The sequence below is a fragment of the Heloderma suspectum genome, chromosome 2, assembly GCF_057233095.1.
Source record: "Heloderma suspectum isolate Gila_16-S chromosome 2, 16-S_ref, whole genome shotgun sequence".
Lineage (NCBI taxonomy): Eukaryota > Metazoa > Chordata > Lepidosauria > Squamata > Helodermatidae > Heloderma > Heloderma suspectum.
In genome coordinates this window covers 345790881-345804009 of record NC_139459.1, presented here as the reverse complement: position 1 = coordinate 345804009, position 13129 = coordinate 345790881, and the positions used below count along the sequence as shown (strand labels likewise).

The 13129-nt window shown below is 44.5% G+C and overlaps 1 protein-coding gene across 1 annotated transcript; it reads left to right on the top strand.

The window, feature by feature from the left end:
• Positions 1–8588: 8588 nt before the first annotated feature.
• IER3 (immediate early response 3) lies at positions 8589–12757 on the top strand. The gene is made up of 2 exons (XM_084830556.1): positions 8589–8858; positions 10521–12757. The coding sequence occupies exons 1-2, from the start codon at positions 8634–8636 to the stop codon at positions 10854–10856; spliced, it is 561 nt and encodes a 186-aa protein (XP_084686682.1). The 5' UTR covers positions 8589–8633; the 3' UTR covers positions 10857–12757.
• Positions 12758–13129: the final 372 nt, after the last annotated feature.

Below are 13129 nucleotides of genomic sequence, written 5' to 3'. Positions count from 1 at the left end.
GGTTTTTGCCCCTGCCACTGGAGCCCTGTGCAGTTCTGTGGGGCATTGGCAGGAGTGCAACCTGATGATGGTCCCTGGAACACCCCTCCCTCCCCCGCCCACACACACAAAGTTGCCCACCCCTACTTTATACAATGCTAAGCAAATGTTGTTATTGTTATTATCGATCACTATGTGGAGCAAAATTTCATACAGGGGAATCTTTGCCCTAACAAAGTAAACAGCAAAGCCCAAGGGAGGCTGGTGGCTTCAATGTCGTGTGTGTGTGTGTGTGTGTGTGTGTGTGTGTGTGTGAATCCACTCTGGGTTTCAGTCAGAACTCTAAAGGAACTATCCAAGGGGCTTCACCCCTTGGAAAGCTCCATTAGAGTTCTGACTGGTTCTGACTGAAACCCGGAGCGGATTTACTGCCCCACTGACATCAGAACCACCAGCCTCCACTGGCAAAAGCTTTGTTCCTCCCAGTTCATTTTCTCATCACTGCATCTATATTTGGTGAGAATCTGCTTTATTTTCCACATTTTACTATTGCCAGATGGTCCATTAATGCAATTGTTCTGTTTCATAACCTGTTGCTATGTTAAAAAAAAAAAAACAGCAGTAACCCTGAACCTCTTGAAAGTGCATTCCACTCCCCTCAAAAAAATCTTTCAGCCAGACAGCCCCAATCTCTAGTTGTTGCTTTCAGCTCTTCTAGTGTCCCAAGACACCCACACACTGGGCCCACACAGTTCAGTTTTCTTGCTCTACCCATGAAGTGGGCGTGAGCTGATAATCTGTTCCCCAGATTGCTCACTAATGGCCAGACCTCACCAAAGCTCAAAGGAAGTTGAATGATAAGAGCATGTGACTGATCATACATGATGCAGCAACTGCAAGAACTTGGAATACTCTATTGACTTTTTATAGCTCTGACTACTTAGAACCTAGAAATGTGAACTGTTTTTCCATCCTGATTTTCCATGAAGGGAGTATGGATTGCTTTGGTTGCAATCCTATACCCACTTTTCTGGGAGCAAGTTCCATTGAATTCAATAGCACTTACTTCTGAGTAGACATGTATAGGATTGCAAAGTACTCTGCTAATTTTTAAGAGGCAGACAGGGGAGCCCAGTTATTGCTTTCTCTTTGCAGCTGCCAAAGTTCCTCGGGGGGGGGGACTTTGGGGGGAAATTTCCCCCCAAGATTCAGAATACAGAGGCTTTCCTTCCATTCATTGGCCCAACATCCATTGAAATAGATGGGTCATTTCAGCAACCAGGAAACCAAGCCCTTTCCCTGTGACTCGCTGTGTTCTCTGAATAGTCAAGAAATGGATTCAGATGTTAGTACTGTTTCAAGAGAAACTGCTGCCTGTACATGTGGAATATATCCTGCCAAGGTTTTTCTAAACTTTCGCCATGTAAGCCCTACTGCTTTTTAAAAAAAAATTCTGAGAAATTCTGAAAAAGAATCTTGGAGTTGCATAGTACAAACACGCACAGACAGGGGTGTATTTTATTTATTATTTTATTTATTTATTGCATTTATATCCCGCCTTTTTTCCTCTTGCAAGGAACCCAAGGCGGCTTACATTCTCCTCCTCCTCTCCATTTTATCCTCACAACAACAACCCTGTGAGGTAAGTTGGGCTGAGAGTCTGTGACTGGCCCAAAGTCACCCAGTGAGCTTTCATGGCTGAGTAAGGACTAGAACCCGGATCTCCCAGCTCCCAGTCCAACACTCTAGCCACTACACCACGCTGGCTCTCCCATGCAACACTTTGGATATCTGCCCATATTAGCCACAAATCATGCAGAATTTCTGTTTTGAAATGGAACCTGCATTTAGGGTCAAAATAAATAAATATAATGTGGGAGATGGATAAGTAAGGATTTCCTGTGATTTAAATCTAGATCTATACATAATGGCAAAGTGGGGTGGCAGCTGCATTTTGGATCAAGACAAATGGGATATATGGCAACTCTCGGGGTGATTTTAATCAGGAAAGCACCAGGGGGAGGAAAGGATCAATCTCCTGCACAAGAGCTGTGATCTCCATCCAAATTGCCCACACCTGTTAGTAACACAGAATGTTTTGTAGTCCAAAACATCTGCAGGGCACCGGGTTGCCAACTCTTGCACAAAGGTATAAAATGTTGAGACCAGCCAATGGTACTGTGAACATCACACAGTCCAACCGGAGGTGGATTCACTTGCTAGTTTGAGCCCATCCCTTTGTTACTCATGGATAACTGTCTTAATTATTCGGCAGTTATGTTGACAGTAGCGGTACACAACATTGGAAAAAGCATGTGGTCATCACATCCCCAAATGTGTTTAGTGAAGCCCTGACTCTTTTTAAACGAGAAAAGCCTTGAGGAGGCTATTATTTGGAGAGGAGTGGCAGGGAAAGGCATGCTTAACCCTGTTTGCTCTGGCCACTGTTCAGCTAATATCCGGACCCCACTTGTGCTTCTTTTCCCCCTCCTGGGGCTCCAGGTGCATGTTTAGCCTTGAAAACAAGTACTATGGACCACACAGGAAGAAAAGCAGATGGGATGGGAAAGAAGAATTTGGGGTGGAAAAATAGGTAGCAGAGAAAGAGTTCGTCAGGATGCAATCCTATGCATGTTCAGACAGAAAAAAAGCCCTACAACTCCCAGCATTCCCCAGCTAACCATGCTGGCTGGGGAATGCCGGGAGGTGTAGGACTTTTTTCTGTAAACATGCATAGGATTGGACCTTTAGTGAGTTAATTGTATATTCTGCCTTTCTGCTGTAAATAGCTTTCAAAGCAGCTAAACACACAGGGTTCTATCCAACACTGTCATTCTGCTGCTGGAAACAGTTTCATCAGGGGAACCAGGAGCGGGTGATTCCCCGCCCCCTCCAACAACCCCTGGAGTTCGCTCAATCCACTCCAGACGACTAGGAAACCCTCCAGAGCAAATTTTCAGGCAGTGCACAGGGCTGCGGCAGGGAGGTGAGAGGGAGACTGTCCTGTCGCTCTGGTGGACTTCCACTAGTACACCATTGGATTTAACCCATAAACACACACTGTAGCTCTACCACTCAAAATTTTGTCTGCTGTATTTTATCTGCCACCTCCCATTTCTTAAGGTGCAATCCACTGCATATTTAGACAGAAAAAAGGCCTATAACTCCCAGGATGCCACAGCCAGCCTGAGGCATGCTGGGAGTTGTTGGCCTTTTTTCTGTCTAAACATGCCTAGGATTGTGTCCTTAAAGTTTCAGCTGGTTGTAAGTATTAATTTAATTGTGACGTTCATTTATTATGAATGTTTTAAATTGTTTGAAGTGGGTTTCATTAGCACTGTGAACTTGTAAGTTTCCTTGAGGTGACAGTTGTAGGCCTATGGCAGTTGATGAATACAAAAAAATAAAATAGAATAATAAATGAAAACATATATTACAAGTGCTTACAAATTTTAATTTGTTCAATAAGCTCATTTAGGATGTTTCCAGGAGGATGTCTTCTAGCCCTACTGATCAAAAGACATTGTGCAACTGTTCTGTCTTTCCCTCCTGAACGGATTGGTTGGAAAACATGGGAGAGTTGTGACTGGAAGACAGTGATGTCTGGACCCCCATAAAATTCTGTGAATGAGGCTGGGCAATTACACAATGACTGGGATCACACAACACAACTACCATACTCAAGGCTAAGTATGGGTAGAGTGTAGGTTGTTGTTGTATTGTGTGAACCCAGCCCCACTAACAAACCATGGTTTGTTAACCATGAACAACTCATGATAAGAACTCATGGTTTCTTGTTGGGTTGTGAACTGTGGGTTGTTCATGGTTAACAAACCATGGTTTGTTAGCGTAGCTGTGCTCATACAATACAACAACCCATGGTTTAATGTCAACAAACACTCAACCTTGAGTATGGATTGTCGTGTTGTGTGAACCCAGCCAATAAGAGCTTTGTCTGGAAGCACTCTACCTCTTTTTTCTCTTGGTCTACTTTTTTCTTTTCATGTGCAAGATATAACATTTCAACAATTGCACTTGACCAGCATGTGGACTGATTGTGCACTTGTGTGCTTTCATGGCCTGCAAGTGTGTTGAGGGTAGCAATGGACCGGGGGGCGGGGGCAGTGTGGGAATGTGTATTGTGCAGGATGTTTATAGCGGGAGAGCATGTTTGTGCTGCTGCAGTGGCTTGTTTATTTCATGCCCTTGGAGTGAATGTGTCAGAGAGAAGTTACATTCAGCAAAATAAAATGGTATGCACATGCGTGAGACCCAAACTACACATTATTCGGGTGGGGAGGAGACGCGCGGTCACATCTGACCTGTATCATCTCTACACGTCCCCCTGGTAAAACGACGGCCTTCGGAAAACATTCCCAAACAACACATTTCGTGAATAAGAGAGTGTCAGCAGTATCCACTCCGTTAATCCATGTACAGTCTTCCAGCCTGTGCCCAGATCCTGTACAAGCTTCTTCTCCTTCCCATCAAAAACCTCCTTTCCTTTCCGCTGCCTGTGGCTCTTATTTCTTATTTTTCAACACAACACCACCTGTGATCTTTGCTTGTCAAATTCCACCACCAAAGGTCTCCTGCTCCCTCAAAAAAGTTTCCCCCTTGCTGCCTCTCATGCCCAGAAGTGCCTCTCTGAACACCTCTGTTATGCCACTTCTCTTACTTGCTTCAACCCCTCTTCAACATCCACCTTTTCCTTGATGGCTTTGGAACAACCACTTGGTCTCAGTACCCTACTGTAAACTAAACTTAAAACTAAGTGTCCTCTCTTGTCTCCTCTGTGCCATTTTTCTACCACTCTAAGCCCCTTGGGACAGAGACCTCTCCTCTCAGTATTTATAAAGTTCCACGTATATGAATAATGTAATAAAAACAACAACAGCAGCAAAGCAAGGCCCTTCCATCTGCTAACTAGGAATGATCTACTCAGCTTGTGACTTCTAGAAAAACAGTGGTGTAATGGAGGTGAAATGCAAGGGACCACAGCTCTGGGACTTTTTTCAAAGCAGGAGCAATGACATCATCTGCAGAGTAATTGATGGACCCTCCTTGCTCTGGCAGGTGAATGAGGTGACAACCAGGCTTTCAAGATTTATTGTTATTTGTGACAGATTAGTATAGAAAAATAAGCAGAGGCTGGATACTTTCCTTTTTTAAAAAATGGGCTTCCTGCTTCATCCCAGCAGTTTACACGGTAACACTTCTTTGCAAGCCTGTTTTCTTTCTGATTAAAAGCCACAGGTTGCATTGCAGCTGGCTGAATATCTCTTGTTGAAACTCAGTGTGTCTTATAAGTTGATCCTCTGCAGTCACAACTTGAAGTAAGCACCCCTGAGTTAAATGGAGCTTACTCCCAGGTAACTAGGCATAGGATCACAGTCATTTTGTGTGTGTGTGTATATATATGTGTGTGTGTGTATTACAGTACAAATCAATAACACATGCCTTCTTTGAATCACTTAAATAAACTATGTACATTTTCACACATGCACGCACGCACACACACACACATATATATAATTTCTTATGCAGAATCCAAAGTTACCAATAAACAATTTTCTCTTCTTTATATATCCATAGATTTTATAAATACCAAAATCAGGCTGTCAAAAAACATAACTGAATATTTGGATATATTGCTTTACTTCTAAAAATTAATAAAGCATGTCCAATTTTTGCATATTTGTTCCCTCTTTGGGTTTTTTGGGGGGGTTGTTGTTTGTTTTTGCTGCTTGTTCCAATATAATATGTTAATGTTGCCATAATAGCAAACCCCCATTTTTTTATCCAACTAGAAGGGTTATTTGTCCTCTCCGCTTTTTCACATACACTGTTCTGGCTAATTGTTGTTAGATTTTATTAGTGATTTGTTTGTTTGTTTGTGGTCTGTTGTTTGTGATGTCTGTTTTTTTATAATGGAGTTTTTAACCAGAGTGTTAGTTCCTTTAGGTATAATTTATTTATTTTTATTTATTAAATTTCTTAATCACCCATCTGGCTGGTCACCCGGCCACTCTGGGTGATGTACAACAGTACAATTTAAAACAGTAAAATTATACATTAAAACATTATTTAAAAATACCCTAACCCATCCCAAATGCCTGCCTGAATAACCAAGTTTTCAGTGCATGGCGGAAGCTCATTAAAGAGGGGGCATGGCGGAGTTCCCTAGGGAGGGAGTTCCACAGAGTGGGGGCCACCACAGAGAAGGCCCTCTCCCTTGTCCTCACCAGCCTAGCTGGTGATGGGACAGAGAGAAGGCCATCTGAGGCTGATCTTGTTGAGCAGCCTGTCTGCTGTTGCTGGAGGCGCTCCTTAAGATAGGCTGGGCTGGAACCATAGGGTTTTAAAGGTAAAAAGCAACACCTTGAATTTGGCCTGGAAAACAACTGGTAACCAGTGCAACTCCTTCCGCACCGGAGTGATGTGATCATGCCGGCGGCTGCCTTTAATCAGGCGAGCCGTTGCATTCTGCACCAGCTGCAGCTTCCAAACTGTCTTCAAGGGTAACCCCACACATTACAGTAGTCTAGATGAGAGGAGACCAAGGTATGTACTACTGATGGGAACAGATGGTCAGGAAGGTAGGGGTGCAGCCGCCGTATCAGATGGAGTTGGTACAACGCTGTCCGGCTCACGGCTGACACCTGAGCCTCCATGGACAACTGGGAGTCTAAAATGACCCCCAGGCTGCGGACCTGGTCTTTCAAGGGTAGCCATACCCCATTCAATACCAGGTTAACATCCCCCAACCTCCTCTTGTCTCCCACCAAAAGTACCTTGGTCTTGTCAGGGTTCAGCTTCTGCTTATTCCTCCCCATCCAGCCACTCACTGCCTCCAGACATTTGGACAGAGATTCCATGGCCAACCCTGGTGAAGATTTGAACGAGAGGTAGAGCTGCGTATCATCCGCATACTGATGACACCGCACCCCAAACCTCCTGATGATAGCACCCAGCAGCTTCACACAGATGTTAAATAGCATCGGGGAGAGGATGGAACCCTGTGGCACCCCACATGTGAGCAGCCCTGGGTCCGAAACCTCCTCTCCCAGTGCTACCCTCTGGTATCTGCCAGAAAAGAAAGACCAGAACCACCGTAATACGATGTCTCCAATGCCCATCCTCTCCAGGCGGTCCAGGAGGATACTGTGGTCAATGGTATCAAAAGCCGCTGAGAGGTTGAGGAGAACAAGGAAGGAACATTCACCCCTATCCAAAGCCCTCCTCATTTCATCCACCAAAGCGACCAAAGCCATTTCTGTCCCATCCCCATGCCTGAAGCCCAATTGAAATGGATCTAGATAATCGGCTTCTTCCAAGTGTGCCTCCAAATGCATCACCACCACCCATTCAATGATCTTTTATAAATAATAGAAGTATAAATATAGAAGTATAAATAAATATAAAGTATAAATAATAGAAAAGATGGATGGATGGATAGATAGATAGATAGATAGATGTTATCCTGTGAGTGTGACTATGGATTCTCTTTGGGGCACTATGGAGGTTCTCACTGCAAAATTTACCACTATATCTCTGCAGAAACATAATATGCAGTCTGTCAAGTCAGACCCATCATGACTTGGTCCTTTGCATTAGCAGCTGAGGGATAACTTCCCCGTGAGCCTGTGGACAGAAGGGATCTGTGCTGCCAGGAATCAGGATAGTAAGTGGCTTTGGAAGGAGGTAAGGGAGTCATAGGGGTTAAAGAGGTGTGGGGAGGGGGAGGCAGGAAATCACACATGCACAGGAACTAAGAACAGGAAGAGGTATGTATAATAGGGTTTGGTTGGGGAGACAGGACAACTGAGGATCAGAAATCAAGAAAGGACAGCGTTGACTGTGGAAAAGCCTGCGGGAATCCTCACATAATACTTAAGAGAAGGCGTGAGCGGCTGCTGTTTGACAGAGCAGCTGAGCGGTAGAGAAGTCAAGGCGGCTGTAGTTAGCTTTCGATTTAAAAAACTATTCCCCCGCCCCCATCCCCGCTACGATCTTTGGGCTATAGCTCTCTAGCCCCAAGGTTATACATTTCCAGATGGCAGGCCGTGCAGCAACCCAACACCAAGAAACCTCTTGAGGCACCTTAAACTATTGTTACGTTTATTGTTAAACCTTATTAAACCTTTACTATTATGGACGAAGCGTTCATGGACTAGAGGCTGCTTGCATCTGAGGAAGTGGTCTCTAGTCCACCCCAAAAGGCTAAATGTCGGGGTTTGCTGAGCGGAGATCGGAGAACGCCCACCTCCTTCTTTCTCTGTATGAGATGTTGCGCTATAACGATTTCTAAAAGTCGCTTTGTATATTTTACAGACCAGGATGTATATACATCTAGTACACACCATGAACTGTTAAGCGAGATCTTCCGCAATTAACACTCTTCCTCCGCTCTCCCTGTTCGCAATTGCACAATCGCCCCTCCCCCACCCTTCCCCACGCTGTGCGTAACATTTTCCTCGCATGCTGCGGGCGCGCCGCCAGTGTGAACTTGAACAACATTGGGCTTTCCCAAGTGAGTTGTCCAATCCAGTGGCGACGGAGGCGTGGCCTCTGCCAGTCATATAAGTCTCGGCTTTTCGCCCGTCCTCACTCTAAACAGGCTTCGATCCCCGAGCTGCGCTTTCCCTCGCTTCATGGGTACCTTGTGCGGCACGACCACGACAGCTATGTGCTACGCTTGTGAACCTGCACTGCCAGCGCTGAAGATGCCGTGCACCCCTGTGAGATCTCGACCCTCTGGGCCCCAATACTTCACTTTTGATCCTCTCCCAGAGGTCGAGAAGAGCCCGGTCCGCAGAAACTGCTCAAAGACGAAGCGGATCAAGAAGAGATCCCGAAGGGTGCTATATCCTCCAGTGGTAAGTTAGTGCATTTCTCCACAGCCGAAAGAAGGGAACTGGGGGCCCTGGGCTGGCTAAGAGAGTGTCAGGAGCTAGGGCTCCAGGGTTCAGCTGGCAGGAGGCTGGGTTCCCCTGAGATGCAGCAAGGAATCTTTGGTCCCTCAGGGTGCAATCAACTCAGAAGTAAGCCCTGCTGAGTTCCATGGGATTTACCCCCAGGTAAGTGTGCATAGGATTGCAGCCTTCGAGAGAATCAAATTCCATGGCAAGGGTGGACGGCTTGTGGCATTCCAGATGTTGTAGGACTGCAACTCCCATCATCCATCACCATTGGCAGTCTTGGCTAGGACTGACGGAAACTGCAGTCTACCAACATCTGGAGGGCCACATGTTGCCCACCCCTGTATCTACAGGTTCTCCAGCTTGGAATTCCTGGGTTTTCCTAGAAAAATCATGGATCAATCACAAGTGCCAAGGGCACAATTCTGAATTATTTGTTTGTGTGTCTTATTTTTATTTATACTACTTGTATGCCATGTAATATCCTAAAATCTCTAAGCAGTTCACAATACATAATACAGTATAAAACAATAGAAAAGAATTATAAAACATTACAACAAAGACAGTAATAAAACAATAATAAAATGGAGCAGTGTGAAATCCATTACAAGGCAGGGAAAGCCTGTGTAAACAAATATGTCTTGAAAAGGCATTTAAAGCTCAGTGCAATTTCTGCCTCTTGAACAACTCTGTCTCTCACAATCTGTGTCTCTTTCTCTTAAACTGTCTTGCGAGAATGATTGAGAGATGCTAAATAGCTAATCCCCCCTCCCCCAGCTTATCAATGTCAGGTTACCAGCTATGCAGTTCAACTCTTCTCCCTCTTCAGCAAGGCTCCTGTGCCTCTTACAGTTGCATGGCTGGCTGAAATCCAACAGCTGAAACTTTCCCTATCCTTGCAGCTGCAAGGTGAGACAAGATCTTGAATTTCTGTCATGCAACAGGTGCAAGGTGAGGCAAGTTTTTGTCATGCAGGAGCTGTCAGAACTGTCACATGCAAAAAAGAGCCCTGCCCCAAAAAAGAAGTTGCTGATCTTATTTCCTTGCTGAGTAAGGTGTTAGTGTAGAATCTGTTCACAATGAGTCACTACAAATTACCTGCTTTGGCTTGTTGTAGGCCCTCCTCTCTCACAAAACTCTAAATAGCCATGGTGAAAGCAACTCATGCACTAAAAAGTTTCCCTCTCTTCTGTGCTTTGGGAAAAAAGGAATCTCTTTAGAGAAGATTCAGGACCTGCTTGGTGCAGTCAGCTGTGTTTTGGAGCTTTCCTTCAGTTTTAATCCTGGGCAAAGCAATTGTAAATTGAAGTAGAACTAAGTAATGTATAGGTGAGGCTAGCAGGTTTTGAGAAGTGTAGTGTTCCTCCAGGTACAAAAGATGTATGGATATCACAGAAGGCATATTGGTTTTGTGCCTGGAAGTTGGAAAGAGTATTGCATTCTGGGAAAAGTGCTGTCCTGTGTCTGGATTGCTAGACTGGTGGTGTTAGCTGAAAAGTATTCTGGGAAATGTGTTTAATTGCAGATGGGTTTAAGACAACACAGAGAATACTGCCATTGATGCTTATTATGCCTCTAATGATTAGAGTCTAATCACCTGCTTTTTCCTCCTCGTTACAGGTAAAACGCTACTATCCTGCTGAGGAGCGCAACTATGCCAAACGCTTTCTCTTTATTCTGCTCACAATCATCTTCTTCCAAATCTACAGTGCTGAAGAAGATGTCATTTTCATGGTACCCTCCCCGAGCACTGAGGAAAATGTCTCTGGTTGCTCTGTGGAGATGAGAGAATCCCATGGGGAACCCTTCCTTCTGGAACAGTCCGCCACAGCAGCATTCTCCTGGGAAATCATGGAGGTGGCCAATGCTACTGGTTGGGACTGGGAAGATGAGGAGAAATCCAAATCTACTGTTGACATCACCCAGTTTTTGGAGCAGAGCCTAGCTGCTTTCTGAAGATCCCCCAGAGGAAAAGCCCTATGAGGAAGCCTAGGCTGAAGGGCAGCATCTTAGGGGTTACCACTACCATGGCCATGCCCCTGGCTTTAGAAAATGTGACTCTTTTCTAGGCAGAGCTGGAACCACAAATGGGTTAATGCCAGTTGGACCCAAGCCAGCTCCTTCTGGCACTCTGGTGTGTGTTTGCTCTGCACTCAGTGAGACTGACGTCAAAGAAACTTAAACTGAATTGACACTACATCTTAAAACAGGGAGGGGAAGTTCCCTGTTCTGCACCAGATCAGACATCTGGCCAGCAGAGGGGGAGAGGGGTGTTTAATTTAATATTTATTAATAATAATAATAATAATATGTATAATTTAAACTGACATTTAAAATTGTGTGAAACTGGGAGATTGCAAGGGAAATCTGGCTTTCATGTTGGGCTAAAGAAAAAAAAGTTGTAATGTTTGTCTCTAGCAGGACAGAATCATATTGGGGCTTATTGAAAATAAATTAAAATCTAATCCAGAAAAGTTGATCTGTAGATTTCCTAAAGCAAGATCTCTTTTATAATGTATATTTATGTGCAGGGACAATATTCTGATGAAGATTAAACTATGATGGGGAAGCCACTGACATTTTGGAGGATGCTGCTATGATGCTTGGGGTTCGTTTGGGGGGAGGGGATTATTATTGGTCTGACAGATAAAAAGTAGCGATTAAAAAAAAATACTGACAGGCAAATGCCCTCCCCTTTTGTATGGTATTTCTGAGGCTCATGGAAAAGACAATCCTCAGGATTTTTTGGCTGCTTGATAAAGGACACAAAAAAAGAGGGGAGGTAAAGACATTTTAGGACACTTCTCAAGTTAAATTGAAATGTTTTTGTTTTTTTTTTAAATCCAAGCATCCCATTATATATATTCCGCCCTGGGCTTTCACCAGCTGTGTCCCTTGTTGTACTGTGTACTTACTGTGTAAGCGTAATCTGTTTCAAAAGCAGTGACCTCATCCACACCAGCATTTCTGATACTACAGTACATTTCTTTTGTGAATTGCACTTTATATGTCTACACTATTTCAGATGAAGTTGTCTGAACTCTGTATGTTCTGTGAACAAATGAATAAATGTTTGACATGGCATTTTTTTTTGCCTGGTTGCACTGTGTGATAGTAGTTCATGGAAGGGGTGAGAACAGCCTCATGGGCTAGGTGATACAATGACGGCAAAGAGGGGCACCACAAGGTACTTACAAGTCATAAAAAACCTTAAAGTAAGTGCCCAGTTTAGTGCTGTGACAAGAAACACTTACTGTCACTGTGTGGCTGTTATGGATGAGCACCGAGATGGGAAATTTCACTTCTGTAGGTGGCATCAGTAATACCACCAAAGCATGATCATGTTAGATTTCGTTTCTTATCTTTAAAAATTGCTGAACAAATAGATGAAAGGGCAGAGAGGATCTCCAACAAAGCTGCTTTCACATAAAATCATGGCCCTGAATGGGTCCCAGTAGTCAAGCAACCATTACACATGAACCCACACGATCAGCCACAAAAGTGCATCACAATAGGAAGCAAACAAGATAGGCCATGCCCAAAGTATGTGCACAGCAGAGGGCTCTACAGCAGTGGTCTCCAAACTGTTTTTGATCACACACCCCTATCAGTGAAAAAATTATGAGCATGCACCCCCAATATATGTATATTTATTAATTACATACATGTACTAATATATTATGTACATTATAAAACATGCAAAAAAAATTAACCCCTTTTTGCTCTCATTTAAAATAATAAAATAATCTGTAAATCCACTTACTGTAACTGTGCACATGTTGTTGCTGTATGCTGATGAGTGAGGGCACCACTGTCAACTTGCAAGGAAGGGAAAGGCCTCCTTGCAAGGAGGGGAAAGGCCTGCCTGGCCGGGCTCCTGCTTGCACCAGAGTCAGGAGTCCTGGTTGCCAGCCCCGCACCCTGTGCAGAGTCCCTGCTCCTTGGCTGACTGGTGGCTTGGCCTCAGGTGTTAGCCCTTCCCGCTCTCCTTTGGCAGGATGGAAGCTGAGAGGAAAGTGCCCACTCCCTTCTCAGCCTTGAAAGAAAGGGGGAAGGGTTAATCTTCCCGTTCTCCTCTCCTTCGGCAGGATGGCAGCTGAGAGGAAAGCCCGGGCTTTCTTCTCGGCTTCAATCTGCCAAAGGAGAGTGGCAAGGATTAACCTCCTCCTGGGCAGTGAACGCTTCCTGCTGTCCTTTGGCAGGATGGAAGCTGAGAGGAAAGTGCCGGC